This window comes from Oncorhynchus nerka, unplaced genomic scaffold, assembly GCF_034236695.1.
Source record: "Oncorhynchus nerka isolate Pitt River unplaced genomic scaffold, Oner_Uvic_2.0 unplaced_scaffold_889, whole genome shotgun sequence".
NCBI classification, from domain to species: Eukaryota; Metazoa; Chordata; class Actinopteri; order Salmoniformes; family Salmonidae; genus Oncorhynchus; species Oncorhynchus nerka.
The window spans coordinates 171,051-191,694 of NW_027040404.1; the positions used below are offsets into that span (position 1 = coordinate 171,051).

The 20,644-nt window shown below is 41.1% G+C and overlaps 1 protein-coding gene and 1 pseudogene across 1 annotated transcript; both read left to right on the forward strand.

Annotated features, from left to right (window-relative positions):
* The first annotated feature begins 6,862 nt into the window (after positions 1–6,862).
* LOC135570933 (piggyBac transposable element-derived protein 4-like) lies at positions 6,863–12,776 on the forward strand. Its single transcript, XM_065016751.1, has 5 exons — positions 6,863–7,365; positions 8,063–8,160; positions 8,736–8,895; positions 9,357–9,459; positions 10,702–12,776. The coding sequence occupies exons 1-5, from the start codon at positions 7,149–7,151 to the stop codon at positions 12,437–12,439; spliced, it is 2,316 nt and encodes a 771-aa protein (XP_064872823.1). The 5' UTR covers positions 6,863–7,148; the 3' UTR covers positions 12,440–12,776.
* Positions 12,777–13,295: 519 nt separating this feature from the next.
* On the forward strand, positions 13,296–18,272 carry LOC135570937 (zinc finger protein 664-like; annotated as a pseudogene).
* The last annotated feature ends 2,372 nt before the right edge of the window (positions 18,273–20,644 follow it).

A 20,644-nucleotide genomic window follows, 5' to 3' on the forward strand; every position in this document is an offset into this window, starting at 1 on the left:
GATGGAAAAGCCAGATTAAACAGCCAGGAAATGCCCCTGTCTGAGTGCAGTCTACCACTATGTGTAGCTGTTAGCGATGATGCTAATGACAACCATCTTCTGGTTGATGGAAAAGCCAGATTAAACAGACAGGAAATGCCCCTGTCTGAGTGCAGTCTACCACTATGTGTAGCTGTTAGCGATGATGCTAATGACAACCATCTTCTGGTTGATGGAAAAGCCAGATTAAACAGCCAGGAAATGCCCCTGTCTGAGTGCAGTCTACCACTATGTGTAGCTGTTAGCGATGATGCTAATGACAACCATTTTCTGGTTGATGGAAAAGCCAGATTAAACAGCCAGGAAATGCCCCTGTCTGAGTGCAGTCTACCACTATGTGTAGCTGTTAGCGATGATGCTAATGACAACCATTTTCTGGTTGATGGAAAAGCAGATTAAACAGCCAGGAAATGCCCCTGTCTGAGTGCAGTTTACCACTATGTGTAGCTGTTAGCGAGGATGCTAATGATCCACTATGTGTAGCTGTTAGCGATGATGCTAATGATCCACTATGTGTAGCTGTTAGCGATGATGCTAATGATCCACTATGTGTAGCTGTTAGCGATGATGCTAATGACAACCATCTTCTGGTTGATGGAAAAGCTTTCCCACAAACCGTGTCATTTAAATGTTAGCTACAAAGTAGTCTATGCCTCCCAGGCAGAATGATATCATGAATATTAGTATCAATCCAGTTGTGATTTGTTCAGCAGACTCTGCAATCACATGTGTGCTACAGAGACACCACTAACCAAGCAAGGCTCTTGTGTGCTACAGAGACACCACTTACCAAGCAAGGCTCTTGTGTGCTACAGAGACACTACAAACCAAGCAAGGCTCTTGTGTGCTACAGAGACACCACTTACCAAGCAAGGCTCTTGTGTGCTACAGAGACACCACTTACCAAGCAAGGCTCTTGTGTGCTACAGAGACACTACAAACCAAGCAAGGCTCTTGTGTGCTACAGAGACACCACTTACCAAGCAAGGCTCTTGTGTGCTACAGAGACACTACAAACCAAGCAAGGCTCTTGTGTGCTACAGAGACACCACTTACCAAGCAAGGCTCTTGTGTGCTACAGAGACACTACAAACCAAGCAAGGCTCTTGTGTGCTACAGAGACACTACAAACCAAGCAATGCTCTTGTGTGCTACAGAGACACCACTTACCAAGCAAGGCTCTGTGTTACAGAGACACCACTTACCAAGCAAGGCTCTTGTGTGCTACAGAGACACCACTTACCAAGCAAGGCTCTTGTGTGCTACAGAGACACCACTTACCAAGCAAGGCTCTTGTGTGCTACAGAGACACCACTTACCAAGCAAGGCTCTTGTGTGCTACAGAGACACTACAAACCAAGCAAGACTCTTGTGTGCTACAGAGACAACACTAACCAAGCAAGGCTCTTGTGTGCTACAGAGACACCACTTACCAAGCAAGGCTCTTGTGTGCTACAGAGACACCACTTACCAAGCAAGGCTCTTGTGTGCTACAGAGACACCACTTACCAAGCAAGGCTCTTGTGTGCTACAGAGACACCACTTACCAAGCAAGGCTCTTGTGTGCTACAGAGACACCACTTACCAAGCAAGGCTCTTGTGTGCTACAGAGACACTACAAACCAAGCAAGACTCTTGTGTGCTACAGAGACAACACTAACCAAGCAAGGCTCTTGTGTGCTACAGAGACACCACTTACCAAGCAAGGCTCTTGTGTGCTACAGAGACACCACTTACCAAGCAAGGCTCTTGTGTGCTACAGAGACACCACTTACCAAGCAAGGCTCTTGTGTGCTACAGAGACACCACTAACCAAGCAAGGCTCTTGTGTGCTACAGAGACACCACTTACAAAAGGCTCTTGTGTGCTACAGAGACACCACTTACCAAGCAAGGCTCTTGTGTGCTACAGAGACACTACAAACCAAGCAAGGCTCTTGCTGGTGTCACTTGAATTAAAGGGTATCTACACATAAAAATGAAAATGTCTTAGATTTTTCTCAGACTTCAAAAGTGGTCTCCTGATGTGGTTTAAGTGTTGTTGTGAACTTAGAACATCCAATGTTGTTGTTATTGTATTAACAGTGTGATTTAGAGAGCGAAAACCAGACATACAGGGACAAGTCAGAAATCTGGAAAACTAAACAGAGAAAATGGAATTAGGTTAAAAAAATTAGATAGAGATCGAATAGAGCCCTAAATATTCTATACATTTTCTCTCATTACTGGATTGTCTAGGGATAGTGTAGAGTAACAGCTGTATCCTTAAGTGACCTTTAGCCATTTTGAAATCGGACACGATTAACAAGAAGTTAAACTTGAATTTGGTGTATTGCAATTGTGAATGTATGAAAGTTAAATAATCTCCCCAAAAAATTTAATTTCATGCTCTGCCATTTCAGCAGATGTTGTCTAGGGGTTCGAGCCTTAAGAAGTTTTAACATTTAACATTTAAGTCATTTAGCAGACGCTCTTATCCAGAGCGACTTACAAATTGGTGCGTTCACCTTATGACATCCAGTGGAACAGCCACTTTACAATAGTGCATCTAAATCTTTTAAGGGGGGGGGGGGTGAGAAGGATTACTTTATCCTATCCTAGGTATTCCTTAAAGAGGTGGGGTTTCAGGTGTCTCCGGAAGGTGGTGATTGACTCCGCTGTCCTGGCGTCGTGAGGGAGTTTGTTCCACCATTGGGGGCCAGAGCAGCGAACAGTTTTGACTGGGCTGAGCAGTCTAGAAGTTTTAAGGAGAAGTTTATCTTTAAACGCTTAAACGTTTCAGTTTTATGTTCGATAGCAAACCACCGCGTTGGTTGAATCAGAAGCCTTTTGTCCCGTCCACGAGATTATACATCACACAAGAAGCATCACCTGATAGGCTCACATCGCCATCTGCTGATTGGGGTAACAAACTCTCTCATTATGTCACAAGCTGTCAGGCTCCCAGAGGCAGGGCAATAAAAGGCCCCAGCTCACTCAACTGCCCCTCCCCTCTCCAACAGCCATCAACCTAGAACATCCTGAAGACAGAATATCTAAAAGATAATCTGGGAATCCTTTCTTCCTCATGGGAGCTTTTCATAAGTGAGGTGAATATTCAATGTGATGTTTGTACAGTGCATTCGGAAAGTATTCAGACCCCTTGACTTTTTCCACATTTTGTTAAGTTACAGCCTTATTTTAAAATGGATTTTAAATAATGACATATTCCAAACTGGTTCTCTATCAGCAATCTACACAATACCCCAATATGAGATTGCAAAAACAGGTTTTTAGAAAATGTAGCTAATTTATTAAAAGATGAAAAGCAGAAATACCTTATTTACATAACAGTAAGTATTCAGACCCCTTTCTATGAGACTGTCAGACCAAAAACCAAGCCATGAGGTAGAAGAAATAGCCCTCAGAGCTTCGAGACAGGATTACGTTGAGGCACAAATCTTGGGAAGGGTACCAAAACACTTCTGCAGCATTAAAGGACCCCAAGAACACACTGTAGTGAAGAAGGCGCAAACAGAGCCTCTTCAACATCAGGAGGCAGAAGAAATGTGGCTTGCTGTCACGAATCCCGCCGAAGATGGTGCCTCTTCCTGTTCGGGCGGCGCTCGGCGGTCGTCGTCGCCGGCCTACTAGCTGCCATCGATTCCCTTTTTTTTGTTTCTGTTAGTTTGGTCTGATTGGTAACACCTATTTTGAGTTTAGTTTTGTTTGTGGGATATTTAAGGGCACTAGGCCCGCCGGCTATTGTGTGGGCTTGTTTCTCTGTTCGTTTTGTGGTTATTTTCTGTATTTCTCCAGACTGTTTGTGTCCTGTTTTTTGGGCCGGTCATTGTATGCGCCTGGTGTTTTGACCTACTTTTCTCCGGAATAAACACAGTGTTCTTCTGGCACAGCCAGAAGAGGACTGGCCACCCCACATATGCTCTCTCTAATTCTCTCTTTTTTTCTCTCTCTCTGAGGACCTGAGCCCTAGGACCATGCCCCAGGACTACCTGACATGATGACTCCTTACTGTCCCCAGTCCACCTGACCGTGCTGCTGCTCCAGTTTCAACTGTTCTGCCTTATTATTATTTCGACCATGCTGGTCATTTATGAACATTTGAACATCTTGGCCATGTTCTGTTATAATCTCCACCCGGCACAGCCAGAAGAGGACTGGCCACCCCACATAGCCTGGTTCCTCTCTAGGTTTCTTCCTAGGTTTTGGCCTTTCTAGGGAGTTTTTCCTAGCCACCGTGCTTCTACACCTGCATTGCTTGCTGTTTGGGGTTTTAGGCTGGGTTTCTGTACAGCACTTTGAGATATCAGCTGATGTACGAAGGGCTATATAAAAAAAAATGATTTGATTTGATTTTGATTTGTTCCTTTACCCTTTGCTCTCTGCGCCTGACTCCGCACCCACTACTCCTAGAAGTCGTAACACTGAAGTCACACAGTTTTACAGATGCACAATGAAAGCATCATGTCCTGTATTACAATACAAGCCATAGAAAGTCAGTTGTTTCAGTTTAATCCACCAGAAAAGACAGAACAAATAATACTACAAAAATTCTGGTTAAACTCAAATATACTAATTGGTTAAAAAAATTAAAAAATAATTGAATACATAAAAAAGGTTTCATCTTTGTAAATTATATCATAAATAGGACTGGTGGAGTTGTCACACATGCAGCTAACAAAAACATATGAAAATGTCTGCACTACCCAAAATGACAACCAACTAACTGCAGCATTACCACAAAAAAAATTGAATTTGAATTATTATACAAAATTATTGCAACCAATACAATGTTATATATATGGGGGATACAATGAACCTCTCTGCAGATTTAGCTGCGAAGAGACAGAATCATTAGATCATGTGTTTTAGTACTGTAATTATGTAGCTTGTTTTTGGTCGCATGTCAAGGAATGGCAACATTTACCTGGAGCTAACTCTGCAGACAGCACTACTGGGGGATTTGAAAAGTCATAGACAATTGATCAATAATATAATAATACTTTTAGCAAACATGTTTATTTTTAATTTACTATCCGCAGCAACTATGAGAATATAAAGGTCAAGAACTTTTGTGAAACATCACAGTTAAAAATATATGGCAAATAGAAATCAAACAGAGATAGATGGGAGAGGTTTAGGGTAACTGAAGGATAGGGGTGGTCTTCAGAGATAGATGGGAGAGGTTTTTAGGGTAACAGAGATAGATGAAGGATAGGAGGACTGGATGGTCTTCAGAGATAGATGGGAGAGGTTTAGGGTAACTGAAGGATAGGACTGGATGGTCTTCAGAGATAGATGGGAGAGGTTTAGGGTAACTGAAAGATAGGACTGGATGGTCTTCAGAGATAGATGGGAGAGGTTTAGGGTAACTGAAGGATAGGACTGGATGGTCTTCAGAGATAGATGGGAGAGGTTTAGGGTAACTGAAGGATAGGACTGGATGGTCTTCAGAGATAGATGGGAGAGGTTTAGGGTAACTGAAGGATAGGACTGGATGGTCTTCAGAGATAGATGGGAGAGGTTTAGGTAACTGAAGGATAGGACTGGATGGTCTTCAGAGATAGGAGGGATGGGACTGGAGGTTTAGGGTAACTGAAGGATAGGACTGGATGGTCTTCAGAGATAGATGGGAGAGGTTTAGGGTAACTGAAGGATAGGACTGGATGGTCTTCAGAGATAGATGGGAGAGGTTTAGGGTAACTGAAGGATAGGACTGGATGGTCTTCAGAGATAGATGGGAGAGGTTTAGGGTAACTGAAGGATAGGACTGGATGGTCTTCAGAGATAGATGGGAGAGGTTTAGGGTAACTGAAGGATAGGACTGGATGGTCTTCAGAGATAGGTTTAGGGTAACTGGGATAGGACTGGATGGTCTTCAGAGTTTGGGAGGGTTTAGGGTAACTGAAGGATAGGTAAAAACAAAAAATGTACATAGTATGTATGAGCTGGACGTAGAAGCCTAATAGTTGTTGTGCATTAGTTTCCTCCAATCAGGGAAGGGGTGGAAGGGTTACTGGAAAACAAAGGAAAATATATGGAAAGTATTCAGGTTTTTAGAAAGTATTACAAATGTATATATATTTAAACAGAAATAACTTATTTACATAAGTATTCAGACCCTTTGCTATGAGAATCGAAATTGAGCTCAGGTGCATCTTGTTTCCATTAATCATCCTTGAGATGAGGTGGAAGGAATTGTCCGTAGAGCTCCGACACAGATCTGGGGAAGGGAGACAAAAAAATAATCATTCTGCCGCATTGAAGTTCGCAAAGAACACAGTGGCCTCCATCGTTCTTAAAAGGAGAGGTTTGGAACCACCAAGGCTCTTCCTAGAGCGGGCCGCCTGGCCAAACTGAGCAATCAGGGCAGAAGGGCCTTGGTCTGGGAGGTTACCAGGAACCTGATGGTCACTCTGACAGAGATCTAGTGTTCCTCTGTGGAGATGGGAGACACCAACACTCACCTAAATAGCCCATATGCCACTGGGTGAGAGAAGTTTTCATTGTATTTGGGCAGCATTATATGAAGTGTTATGTGTTGTTCGTGATGAGCCTTGGTCAATTTAGCTCGGAGTATGGCACCCTATTCTATCTGTCACCTAATCCTGCCTAATAGGCAGGCCAATCCTGGAGGAAAGTATTGGCTGTAAGAAGTAAGAACATAACATCTGGTTATTTTTAAATGACTTCTTATGACATTGCTTGCCAGACTGAACATTGTAATTCATATTTTTCCAATTTGCGTTACCCACTCCAGTCAGCAGATGGCGATATGAATTTTTCAGGTGATGCTTCTTGTGTGACGTATTATCTAGTGGACGGGCGGGAGACTTCTTCAACAGCGACAAAAGGTTCCTGGTTTATCCACGCGGTGCTTTGCTAGCAAACCTAAAAATTGAAGCTCTTTAGACCAATCTTGTGTATATTACTCTTAGTGTTTTGAACATAATTCTGTTTACCTATCTACTGGTTCATTTAAACGTAATTTGCTTGTTAAATTAGCAAATGTGTTACATTGATGCTGCACTAGGCTAATCTCCCGGAGCATAAACTCACTAATCTCGACGGAGAAAGAAACTGGTGAAAGGAGGCAAAGAAGCTTGAAGAATGAAAGAAGAGGATGATATTACAGTGAAACAAGAGGATGATATTACAGTGAAACAAGAGGATGGTATTACAGTGAAAGAGGAATATGGGAACGAGGTTGTCAAAGTGGAAAAAGCGGTAGGAGCTTTCAGAATCAAAAAGGAGGAAGAACCTTTTGAAGTAAAAGAGGAGGATTTCTCAATAAAAGAAGACGAGACCGAACATCCGATTACCACCAGTGAGTACTGTTTTATAAACAGGGGCACTATGCAGTTGTTGAAATAATGTATTAAAAAAAAGGCATTATACTGAAGTTCTGCACTTTAGTATGTTGTTCAGTACTGTAGGAATTGTTTAAGGGGCAATCTGCCATTGGTACAGATATTTTTGGAACTTAATTGTATTTATTGAATTTTCCATGTGGTCTATATTAACGTGCACTTAATCTATTATTACAGGCTTTTAAAATATAATATACAGCGCATAATTTATACTTAAAATGTCGAAGGGACGCAAAAGGCATCCATTTTGTGGAACGGCCCTTTAACATTTGCATCACAGTGGTGGGGGGAAAAGTACGCAATTGTCATACTTGAGTAAAAGTAAAGATCCCTCAATAGAAAATTACTCAAGTAAAAGTGAATCACCCAGTAAAATACTACTTGAGTAAAAGTCTAAAATGTACTTAAAATATAAATCATTTCAAATTCCTTATATTAAGCAGACCAGATGGTGCCATTTTCTTGTTTTTATTTTTATTTACGGATAGCCAGGGAAACACTCCAACCCTCTGACAATCTACAATTGAAATGTTTGTTTGTTTGAGTCTGACAGATCGGAGGCAGTAATGATTTACCAGGGATGTTCTCTTGATTAGTGTGTGAATTGGACCATTTTCCTGTCCTGCTAAGCATTTGATGTTCTCGTTCACACAGGAGAGAGACATGACTATCGTGGATCCTCTGGGGAGCCTCAACAACCTCATGAAGCTGAAGAGGCAGAGAAGAGTCTCTCCAGATCAGAACACCAGATGGTACAGCTTGATCTGGTCTAGCATACAGCTTGGTCTAGTCTAGCATACAGCTTGGTCTGGTCTAGCATACAGCTTGGTCTGGTCTAGCATACAGCTTGGTCTGGTCTAGCATACAGCTTGGTCTGGTCTAGCATACAGCTTGGTCTGGCCTAGCATACAGCTTGGTCTGGTCTAGCATACAGCTTGGTCTGGTCTAGCATACAGCTTGGTCTGGCCTAGCATACAGCTTGGTCTGGCCTAGCATACAGCTTGGTCTGGTCTAGCATACAGCTTGGTCTGGTCTAGCATACAGCTTGGTCTGGTCTAGCATACAGCTTGGTCTGGTCTAGCATACAGCTTGGTCTGGCCTAGCATACAGCTTGGTCTGGCCTAGCATACAGCTTGGTCTGGCCTAGCATACAGCTTGGTCTGGTCTAGCATACAGCTTGGTCTGGTCTAGCATACAGCTTGGTCTGGCCTAGCATACAGCTTGCTCTATTGTGGTCTGGGCTGGGTTTCTGTAAAGCACTTTATGTCAACAGTGACATCAGCATCCATAATGATATGTGTCTGTGTCCCCTCTTTATGGTTACCAGGACAACGCTAGCCGTTCTGTCCTCCCGGAGTCCCAGTGTCGTGCCTCTCCCGGGATGAAGAGGTTGTCTCTGCTGCTGGTGGACTGCGGGAAAACAACGGGGCTGAGTGGAACTGTGAGAGGAGGAGGAGATGAGAACGGATCAGATTTAACACATAAAAGTAAGTGCTGTTGTTTAGTTTGAACAAATACAATAGATCTGCCCACTGGTATCTGTTACCAGGACAACCAGCAGAGTTCTGTTAGTTGATATGAAGATGGACTGGTATCTGTTACCAGGACAACCAGCAGAGTTCTGTTAGTTGATATGAAGATGGACTGGTATCTGTTTAGTTCTGTTAGTTGATATGAAGATGGACTGTATCTTTTACCAGTAGGGCCGACTAATAAAAATCTTGTTTGACTTAGTCACCTGTTCTTTTGACCAATCGATTGGTACACATTTTAAACGTGTATTTCTATATATACAGTACTGTTGAAAAGTTTGGGGTCACAAATGTCCTTGTTTGTGAAAGAAAAGCACATTTGTTCTCAAATCTGAAATAGTTAAAAACATGGCTACTAAGAGTGGAAAAGCTAAATCAAAAGTCCAAGTATAAACATGTTGATGATATTTTGGCAGAAATGGAGAGTGACACAGAAGGAATGGATGAGGACTCTGTGAGTGATCTGAGTTTGGATTCCAGCGCGGATGAAATGTTTTTGGAAGAAGAAGATCCACATCAGTAAGTAAAACATGTGTTTGCTTCTCATGCTAATGCAGTTGTTTAAATGGTTGCATATTCATTTGAGATTTTTTAAAATTGATTTATATACAGTGGGGAGAACAAGTATTGGATACACTGCTGATTTTGCAGGTTTTCCTACTTACAAAGCACGTAGAGGTCTGTAATTTTTGTCGTAGGTACACTTCAACTGTGAGAGACGGAATCTAAAACAAAAATCCAGAAAATCACATTGTATGATTTTTAATGAATTTATTTGCATTTTATTGCATGATATTAGTATTTGATCACCAACCAAAAAAGATGAGAGGCCTGTAATTTTCATCATAGGTACACTACAACTATGACCGACAAAATGAGAAAAGAAATCCAGAAAATCACATTGTAGGATTTTAAAAGAATTTATTTGCAAATTATGGTGGAAAATAAGTATTTGCCTCATTTTTTTAAGTGGGAGAACTTGCACAATATATATATGTATGTTTACAAATTACAGGCCCCTCATCTTTTTAAGCGGGAGAACTTGCACAATATATATATATGTATGTTTACAAATTACAAGCCCCTCGTCTTTTTAAGTGGGAGAACTTGCACAATTGGTGGCTGACTAAATACTTTATTGCCTCACTGTATAGACACTGCTCAAAAAAATAAAGGGAACACTTAAACAACACAATGTAACTCCAAGTCAATCACACTTCTGTGAAATCCAACTGTCCACTTAGGAAGCAACACTGATTGACAAATTTCACATGCTGTTGTGCAAATGGAATAGACAACAGGTGGAAAATTATAGGCATTTAGCAAGACACCCCCAATAAAGGAGTGGTTCTGCAGGTGGGGGCCACAGACCACTTCTCAGTTCCTATGCTTCCTGGCTGATGTTTTGGTCGACTTTTGAATGCTGGTGGTGCTTTTGAATGCTGGCGGTGTTGGCTAGTCATTGTGAGTGAGGGTCTGTTTTGTATGTATGAGATCGACCCATAGCCTATGTTTCTGTATGTATATATATATATGTGTGTATATATATATGTGTGTATATATATATGTGTGTATATATATATTAATTAATTGTATGGTGTAGAATGTAGGCAAACACAGACAAGCCCACAACAAAGTGAAATGGAACAGCACTTTATGTTCCCTGTACTCATATATATAAATAAATAATGTGTGTTTATTATACCTGTTGATGCAGGGCTCATATGTGAAACTATTCTAACTGAACATTTTCTTTCACAGTGGCACTGACCCCGACTGGGAGCCCCCAGTGCCAACTTGTCCATCCCCCTCTGAAGCTGGTTCATCCAGCTGTACCCCTGCTGTCTCTGGCTCCACACCTCCCGGGCCGTCTAGAGGACCGACAAAGAAGAGGAAGAGGGGAAGTGTGCCATCCGCTAACAGAGGGACAGAATGGCGTTGGCACACCGTCCTAGAAGACGATGTGGAGCCACCCAAACCAATCTTTAGGCCGAAAAGGAAGCCAGGACCTCAGCTAAACATGACTGCTACGTACAGCCCCCTTCAGCTTTTTCAGCTGTTCTTCACCCAATCCGTTGTAGAGTCGCTCGTGTCTAACACGAATAAGAATGGGAAGAAGAAGCAAGCAGGCAAAACGGCAGCATGGAAGCCCATATCCACGGCAGACTTTTTCTGCTACCTTTCTCTGGTCATCTACATGGGGCTGGTGAGGCTGAAAAGCCTGAAGGACTACTGGAAAACGTCATCTCTCTACCAACTGCCTTTCCCCTCGACTGTTATGTCCTGCAAAAGGTTTCTGGATCTCTCCCAGGCGCTTCACATCAGTGACCCAAAGGTTGATGAAGAGAATGAGAAGAAGAGAGGCACAGCGAGGTTTGATACACTGTGCAAAATCAAACCTCTCTACCACAGCATTGTCGAGGCCTGCAAGACGTACTTTCAGCCAGCCCAGAACGTGTCAATCAAAGAGAGGATGGTGGCCTCAAAGGACAGCATTGGCCTCCAACAGTACATGAGAAACAAACCAACCAAGTGTGGTCTGAAGCTGTTTGTGTTGGCTGATTCTGCGTGTGCCTACACGTGTAATTTCTTGGTCTACGAGGGGAAGAACAGTTTTGCGACCGGTAAGGAACTCAGCTATGCCTCTGTAATGGCGTTGTTGGATTTTCAACTGCTGGGGAAGGGCTACAAACTGTTTGTGGATAACTTCTACACAAGCCCTGCCCTGTTTGCAGACCTGAGGAAGCTGGGAGTGTGGGCTTGTGGCACCATTCGTACCACCAGGGTGGGCTTCCCGAAGACGAAGGTGAACGACATGCCTAAGCGGGCTGAGCGGGGGACCATACGATGGATCCGTGAAGATGGCCTGCTGTTTGTGAAGTGGATGGATGCCAGAGAGGTGGTGATGTGCTCCACTATCCACAAGTCCTTCAGTGGGGATCATGTTGTCAAACGTGTGAAGGACGCTACTGGGACATGGGCCACCAAAAGTGTCCCCATTCCTGCAGCCATCAAGGACTACAACCAGAGCAGAGGAGGTGTAGACTTGTCAGACGCTCTTATAGGATACTACAATGTTCTCCATAAGACAAAGAAATGGTACAAGACATTGTTTTATCATTTCATTGACATTGCTGTGGTTAATTCCTTCATCCTCCAGAAGGAAATGGCCAAGAGCTGTGGACAGCCCCCTATCTCACAGCTAGTCTTCAGGGAGCTGCTCATCAAGGAGCTTGCTGGCTACAGCAAGTCCACTGCATCACATTCTGCCACCTCTGCCGCCTCTACTCCTGCCTCCAGTGGTGTTCATATACCACAGTTCATTACTGCAGGCGTGACTGTACCTCAGAGGCAAAGGGACGGAGCATGGAGGCGTTGTTGTGTTCTTTGTCGCATGAAGTCCCCCATCATCTGCACCAGTTGTTCAGTTTGCCTCTGCCTTGTAGCAGAAAGAGACTGCTATGGGACATGGCACAGGCAGAAAAATATTCTGTTCTAATATTAAAAATTTAAAAATTATATATTTTTTTGTGTGTTTAGAATAGATTTTTGATAAGTTGTATATAGTTATTTGCACTGTTGTATATAGTTATAGGTCATTTCACCAATTCAGCCACTTGGGTACATTTGGGCAACTTGTGTGGGACACCTGGGTGACTTCATGCTAAATGTCATGTAGCTCACTCATTCCTGAAGTTTTCAGTCTGAAACTTTGCACACCCACAGTTGCCCTCTTCTGTTATCCATCTAAATTATCTCCAGGATCCTATCTGACTGTGTGGCTATTCCAGTACATATGAAAGATGATGATACAACAATAAAAACAGAAAACGTATGCTCTTTCTTTCTCTTTTCTTCCACCAGATCTACTGTGTTATATTCTCCTACATTCAGTTAACATTTCCACAAACTTCAGAATGTTTCCATTCAAATGATACCAAGAATATGCATATACTTTCCTCTGGGGCTGAGCTACAGGCAGTTAGATGAGGGTATGTCTTCTGCCTCTGGGGCTGAGCTACAGGCAGTTAGATTTGGGTTAGATGTCTTCTGCCTCTGGGGCTGAGCTACAGGCAGTTAGATGAGGGTAACATGTTAAACTTCTGCCTAATTCAGGACTTAAGGCAGTCCAGTCTTGGGTATGTCTTGCATGAACGTCATCAACTACCGGGTGGCTGAAGCAGGTTGTTGTTAACAAGTTAAACTTAATTAAGACCTAATTCAGGACTTAACTCCAGTCTTGACTGTATAATGTCAGTTGCAAGCTACCGATGTGGCTGACTAGCTGTTGTTGAAGAAGACCTAATTAAGACCTAATTCAGGACTTAACTCCAGTCTTGACCGTATAGGGGGAGATGACTGTTATATCGAAAAAGGGAGAGGAGGAAACTGGATATCTGGGCCCCGTTTCCCAAAGTTATCTTAAGGCGTCTAGGCATGGTTCTACAGATGAAGTTAGCCGTGAAAAGCTTTTGGGAAACCGGGGCCTGAAAAATACTAGTAAGTACTGTCTTAAAAACAGAGGCATAAACTCTGCAGTTGAACTGATGTTTGGTTTTAAAAGGGAAATCTACAGTTGCTTTTAAATTATTTATTTATAGCCATTGATTTTTGAAGATTATAAACTGTGTGGTTCCCGCCCTGAATGCTGATTGGCTGACAGCCATGGTATATCAGACCGTATACCACGAGTATGACAACTTTTTACTGTTCTAATTACCTTGGTAACCAGTTTATATAGATAAGGCACGTCAAGGGTTTGTGGTGTATGGAAACCAACACAGTGGTGGAATTACAGCTTTGTTATTGGTTGAACTGCAGATTGGTTGAAACGATGTAAATGTAAACCAACACTGTGTCGCCTCAAAACGTGGTTAAAACTAGAATGTTGATATCGTGGATGGAATTTTAGAGTAGTTACATTTCTCCAGCCCATCCATCATCATCTTATTACCTAAACAGTGGTGGAATGTGGAATTACATCACATCATTGTTACATCATAAACGTTTATGAAGTGGCGGAATGACGCTTTATTGTTTCAACTGCAGATTGGTTGGTTGATTTGATTGTGGTTTTTTTGGGGGCAGAGTGACATATTTGTTATTGAACTTCTACAGGAAAAACTGTCCCAAAGTCTGGACAGTTGCTGCATCCCAGAGATAAAAATGTAGCGTACTTTTGTTTTTATATCCAGTGTTTTGCATTAATTCCAGACTCTTTCAACTTGCAACAAAACAATTTATGAAATGTAAATCGGCAAAACGTTGTTTAACCCGGGTCAAGTTTGGTTCCTGTGCAAATCCCCCAGACGCTCTAGAAGACAACCAAACCTGTTTCATCATTCTACATTACATATTGGCTATGCAACATGTCAATTATACCATGAAGGTCAACCACCATTACTCACCAATTATCCCACGAAGGTCAACCACCATTACTCACCAATGAGACGAGCGGTGTTCACTTGATTGACAGCGCGGTTATTAGTTCTGATTTTTTTTTTTTTTAATTTGCGGTTGTCATAGGCAACTGTTTTTTGTTTTGATTATTACTTGAAACAGTCGCTAAGGTAATATCTTGTATATTTGGTTGTGATATTTGCAAAATACTTTATTCTTGATGCTGATTAACACCAGTAAGTACTTTCTAAAAACATAAACTCAGTTGTTGAACTGAGGTGTGGTTGTTAAAAGGGAAATCTGCAGTTATTTTTTAAATGATTTTTATTAGCTTGAATGCTAACACTCATTGATAGGCTGGTTGCAAAGCCAAAGAGCATTTTTACTGGTTGAAGTATTTTTTAAAAGTATAAATCAAATTTTATTTGTCACATACACATGGTTAGCAGATGTTAATACGAGTGTAGCGAAATGCTTGTGCTTCTAGTTCTGACAAAGCGGTTGATTTGTGACAATGACACAAACATTATATTTTGCAGGACATTATAACGAGCCTTACGATTATAATCCCAAAGTTAAATGCTCTCATAAGCAACCTGGAAATGGAGGCTAATTTTGCAGCCTACGATCTTGAGCTGATAATGTGTAGTAACATTCAGAATACATTGTGAAAAACTCAAATCTTCGCTCACCATTTCTGCTCCAGGCAGATATATTGCATAATTAGTGGTTTCCTCATTACCAGATATACTACATCCATAACTAGTGGTTTCCTCATTAGCAGATATACTACATCCATAACTAGTGGTTTCCTCATTACCAGATATACTACATCCATAACTAGTGGTTTCCTCATTAGCAGATATACTACATCCATAACTAGTGGTTTCCTCATTACCAGATATACTAAATCCATAACTAGTGGTTTCCTCATTACCAGATATACTACATCCATAACTAGTGGTTTCCTCATTAACAGATATACTACATCCATAACTAGTGGTTTCCTCATTAGCAGATATACTACATCCATAACTAGTGGTTTCCTCATTACCAGATATACTACATCCATAACTAGTGGTTTCCTTATTACCAGATATACTACATCCATAACTAGTGGTTTCCTCATTAACAGATATACTACATCCATAACTAGTGGTTTCCTCATTAGCAGATATACTACATCCATAACTAGTGGTTTCCTCATTACCAGATATACTACATCCATAACTAGTGGTTTCCTCATTAGCAGATATACTACATCCATAACTAGTGGTTTCCTCATTACCAGATATACTACATCCATAACTAGTGGTTTCCTCATTACCAGATATACTACATCCATAACTAGTGGTTTCCTCATTAACATATATACTACATCCATAACTAGTGGTTTCCTCATTACCAGATATACTACATCCATAACTAGTGGTTTCCTCATTACCAGATATACTACATCCATAACTAGTGGTTTCCTCATTACCAGATATACTACATCCATAACTAGTGGTTTCCTCATTACCAGATATACTACATCCATAACTAGTGGTTTCCTCATTACCAGATATACTACATCCATAACTAGTGGTTTCCTCATTACCAGATATACTACATCCATAACTAGTGGTTTCCTCATTACCAGATATACTACATCCATAACTAGTGGTTTCCTCATTAACAGATATACTACATCCATAACTAGTGGTTTCCTCATTAGCAGATATACTACATCCATAACTAGTGGTTTCCTCATTAGCATGTGCAGCCAATGTGATTTATAAGATATTTATTTTCATCAGGATATTTTCAACCTGTGTTCAACTTTTTTTTGTGAATTTTACCCCAATTTCGTTGTATCCAATTGTTAGTAGCTACTATCTTGTCTCAGCTACAACTCCCGAGAGACGAAGGTTGAAAGTCATGCGTCCTCCGATACACAACCCAACCAAGCCGCACTGTTTCTTAACACAGCGCACATCCAACCCGGAAGCCAGCTGCACCAATGTGTCGGGGGAAACACTGTGCACCTGGCAACCTTGGTTAGCGTGCACTGCGCCCGGCCCACCACAGGAGTCGCTGGTGCGCGATGAGACAAGGATATCCCTACCGGCCAAACCCTCCCTAACCCGGACGACGCTAGGCCAATTATGCATCGCCCCACGGACCTCCCGGTCACGGCCAGCTGCGACAAATATGGCTATTTTTGATCACTTGACTGTCTTAAGACAATAGTCAATTAAGTTTGTAAAAGCATTTAAACATTTAAACAGACATCAATTGTTGTTCAACATCCTGGGCATCACCTTTTAGCTGAAAATAGAATTCATCCATGATGTCATAATGATAGTTTAACCTGGTTTCTAGGCTATATAGTATATTCTAGAATTCATCCATGATGTCATAATGATAGTTTAACCAGGTTTCTAGGCTATATAGTATATTCTAGAATTCATCCATGATGTCATAATGATAGTTTAACCAGGTTTCTAGGTAAATGGGTATTTCTATAGTGGATTTCAGCTGTTGTGGGCCTTTAACCATCTGTCTGACTTTGTCGTTCACACAGGAGAAGGATGTGACTATCGGGGATCCTCTGGGGAGCCTCAACAACAGCATGATGCTGACGAGGCAGAGAAGAGTCTCTCCACATCAGAACACCTCAAACACCAGCGGAGACCCACAGGAAAGAAACCTCACCGCTGCTCTGACTGTGGGAAGAGATTCCCCTCTTCAGCTGACCTTAAAAGACATCTGAGAAACCACACAGGAGAGAAACCTAATAGTTGTGATCAATGTGGGAAGAGTTTTAGTGTTACAAGCAGCCTGAAAGCACACCAGAGAACACACACAGGAGAGAAACCTTACAGCTGTTATCAGTGGGAAAAGTTTTACCTCATCTAGCCACCTGACCATACACCAGAAAACACACACAGGAGAGAAGCCTTATAGCTGTGATCAATGTGGGAAGAGTTTTGTTACATCTAGCTGTCTGACCATACACCAGAGAATACACACTGGTGAGAAACCTTACCACTGCTCTCACTGTGGAAAGAGTTTTGTTATCTCAGGAATTTTAACATCACACCAGAGAACACACACAGGAGAGAAGCCTTATAGCTGTAATCAATGTGGGAAGAATTTTTCTCACTCAGGCAACCTGATAGCACACCTGAGAATACACACTGGAGAGAAACCTCATTGCTGCTCTGACTGTGGGCAGAGATTCATCTTTTTAGCAGATCTTAAAATACATCAGAGAATCCACACAGGAGAAAAACCTTACCACTGCTCGGACTGTGGAAAGAGTTTTGTTTCATCAAAACATTTAAAATCACACCAGAGAACACACACAGGAGAGAAGCCTTATAGCTGTGATCAATGTGGGAAGAGATATGGAACATCTAGCAGCCTGAAAACACACCAGAGGGGACACACAGGAGAGAAACCTTATAGCTGTGATCAATGTGGGAAGAGTTTTGTTACATCTAGCAGTCTGACTATGCACCAGCGGACACACACAGGAGAGAAACCTCATAGCTGTAGTCAATGTGACATGAGATACTCTGATAAAAGATCTCTGATTAAACACCAGAAAATACATGAAGGAGTTGTTTCATGACATCAATGAAATAATGTTACAATGTAGAATGTTTTAACATTGTAGTAGGAGTATTTTAATGATGTCACAATGTAGAATGTTTTAACATTGTAGTAGGAGTATTTTAATGATGTCACAATGTAGAATGTTTTAACATTGTAGTAGGAGTATTTTAACGATGTTCTGTTGATTTTAGTGTCATGTGGATATGAGCCTCACCAGGGGAAAAATCCAGGCTCTGTATTGAAAGAGTATTATTTAACCAAAAAAGTGTTGCGTTACACTTACCTCGTTGGCAACCCACTTGAATTAAAATGCATCACTTCAAAATGTAGCTAGCTGTTGTCTACAAATTGTCCTCTAACCAGTGATGTACACATTATTCCCAGATTCCGTGTGGTGTTTGAGCTGTTAGTTTAATTTTGGAGACATATAATTGAAACGCATCCCTCCAAAATGTAGCTGACTGTCTTCTGCAGGTTGTCCTCTAACCAGTGAGGCAAAAGATATCTCCCATTTTCAGGTGTTTTGTTTAGTTGTGTTAGTTTCAACAGCACGTACAACCTGATTTCCCCACTAATCGATATCAGTGATTTATTACTACTTGTCAAAACAACAGTAGGTTAGGTTAGGTTTTCAATACATCTCAAACTGTTTCTGCATATTGGTTATTGATATGGACACGTTAAAACTGTTTTGACATTGGGGCTATCCCATCTAGCAACATGACTTTGAAAACAAGACTATCCCATCTAGCAAAATGACTTCGAAAACAAGACTATCCCATCTAGCAACATGACTTTGAAAACAAGACTATGCCGACGTCCAATCTACCTTCGGTTTCGGGATAGTATAATAAATTGGTCTATAATACATTTTATAAACAAATATACATCACTCCAGTATTTCTTTACTACATCCAAGTGCTAATTGTCTTTTTTCCTACTACTGAAGCATGACTCAAATCACCTCATATTTCAAACATTCAGCCTGACAAAATATACATGTTTTATTATTCCTCACCATGAAGTGAATTATTGCGAAGCGAAGGAGTGTACATTCTGTTTTGATATTTCAGCATATTTACAATTCATGTAAAATGTTGTAATCATAAATATTTATGCTTCCAACTGAAAAAATGTTGGTACAATTATGTTGTTTACAAACGATGTTGTAAAACAGGCTTATATTTTTTCTATTGGATATTACACCCAGTCCGTACTATTTTAATCAATGTCACTTCCTTAGAATGATCTTTACTCTTCCAGTTTTTGTTATTCTTTAGTTTTTTTTACCCTCTTATGTTTGTTGTGGTGTAAATATTTCAGTTTTTTATTTTCAGGGCCGTCATTGAAAATAAGAATCAATCAACAGACTCAAAACCAATGAACCCAATGACCGACCAATCAACCGACTCAAAACCAATGAACCCAATGACCGACCAATCAACAGACTCAAAACCAATAAACCCAATGACCGACCAATCAACAGACTCAAAACCAATGAACCCAATGACCGACCAATCAACAGACTCAAAACCAATAAACCCAATGACCGACCAATCAACAGACTCAAAAACCAATGAACCCAATGACCGACCAATCAACAGACTCAAAACCAGTGAACCCAATGACCGACCAATCAACAGACTCAAAAACCAATGAATAAACATGTCCAAAGGCAACAAAAAATATATTGGTCCATGAATAGTATCTTAGTATGAATAACAGTATAAATGCAGCCACTGGTAAAATAGTGCATGATATGTAAGTTTACTATCTCTTTTCAACCAATCCAGTACATTTTTTGTTGAAAATGTAAAAATCAACAATATGTCAAAGGATTCAACTCCTGAAAACTGAAACAAACAAATGGAACAAACAGATCAATTCCACTTTTCCAGCCTGCTGAAGGCGTGGTGGAGTGGTAAACACCACCCCCGGCTCTACCAGGGGCTTGAGATGGTCTCCCACAGCTCTGCTTATGTCATGTTCTATGGCCTTGCTGTTCTATTTCTTGACTGCCCCTGTAACATATGGTATATTCTAGAATTAATCCATGATGTCATAATGATAGTTTAACCAGGTTTATAGGATATATGGTATATTCTAGAACTCATCCATGATGTCATAATGACTGCCCCTGACACACAGGAACACATTTAGTCATATTATACTGAACAAAATATAAAAGACCCAGAAATGTTCCATATGTAGAAAGAGCTTATTTCTCTCAAAATTTGGCCTCAAATTTGTTTACATCCCTGTTAGTGAGCATTTCTCATTTGCCAAGGTAATCAATCCACCTGACAGTTGTGGCATTTCAAGAATCTGATTAAACAGCATTATCATTACACAGGTGTACCTTGTGAAGGGGACAATATAAGGCCACTCTGAAATGTGCAGTTTTGCCACACAATACAATGCCATTGATGTCTCATATTTTGAGGGAGCGTACAATTGGCATGGGATATCCACCAGAGCTGTTGTCAGAACATTGAATGTTAATTTCTCTACCATAAGCCACCTCCAACGTAGTTTTAGAGAATTTGTCCAATGGTGTCGTTTGGGGTTGTGGTACGGGCAGGCATAAGCTACGAAGACAATTGCATTTTATTGATGGCAATTTAAACACCGTGACAAGAACCTGAGTTCTTCGCCTTGAATATTCAGCTCCCCTTCAAAAAAGTTCCATGAGGAAGGAAGG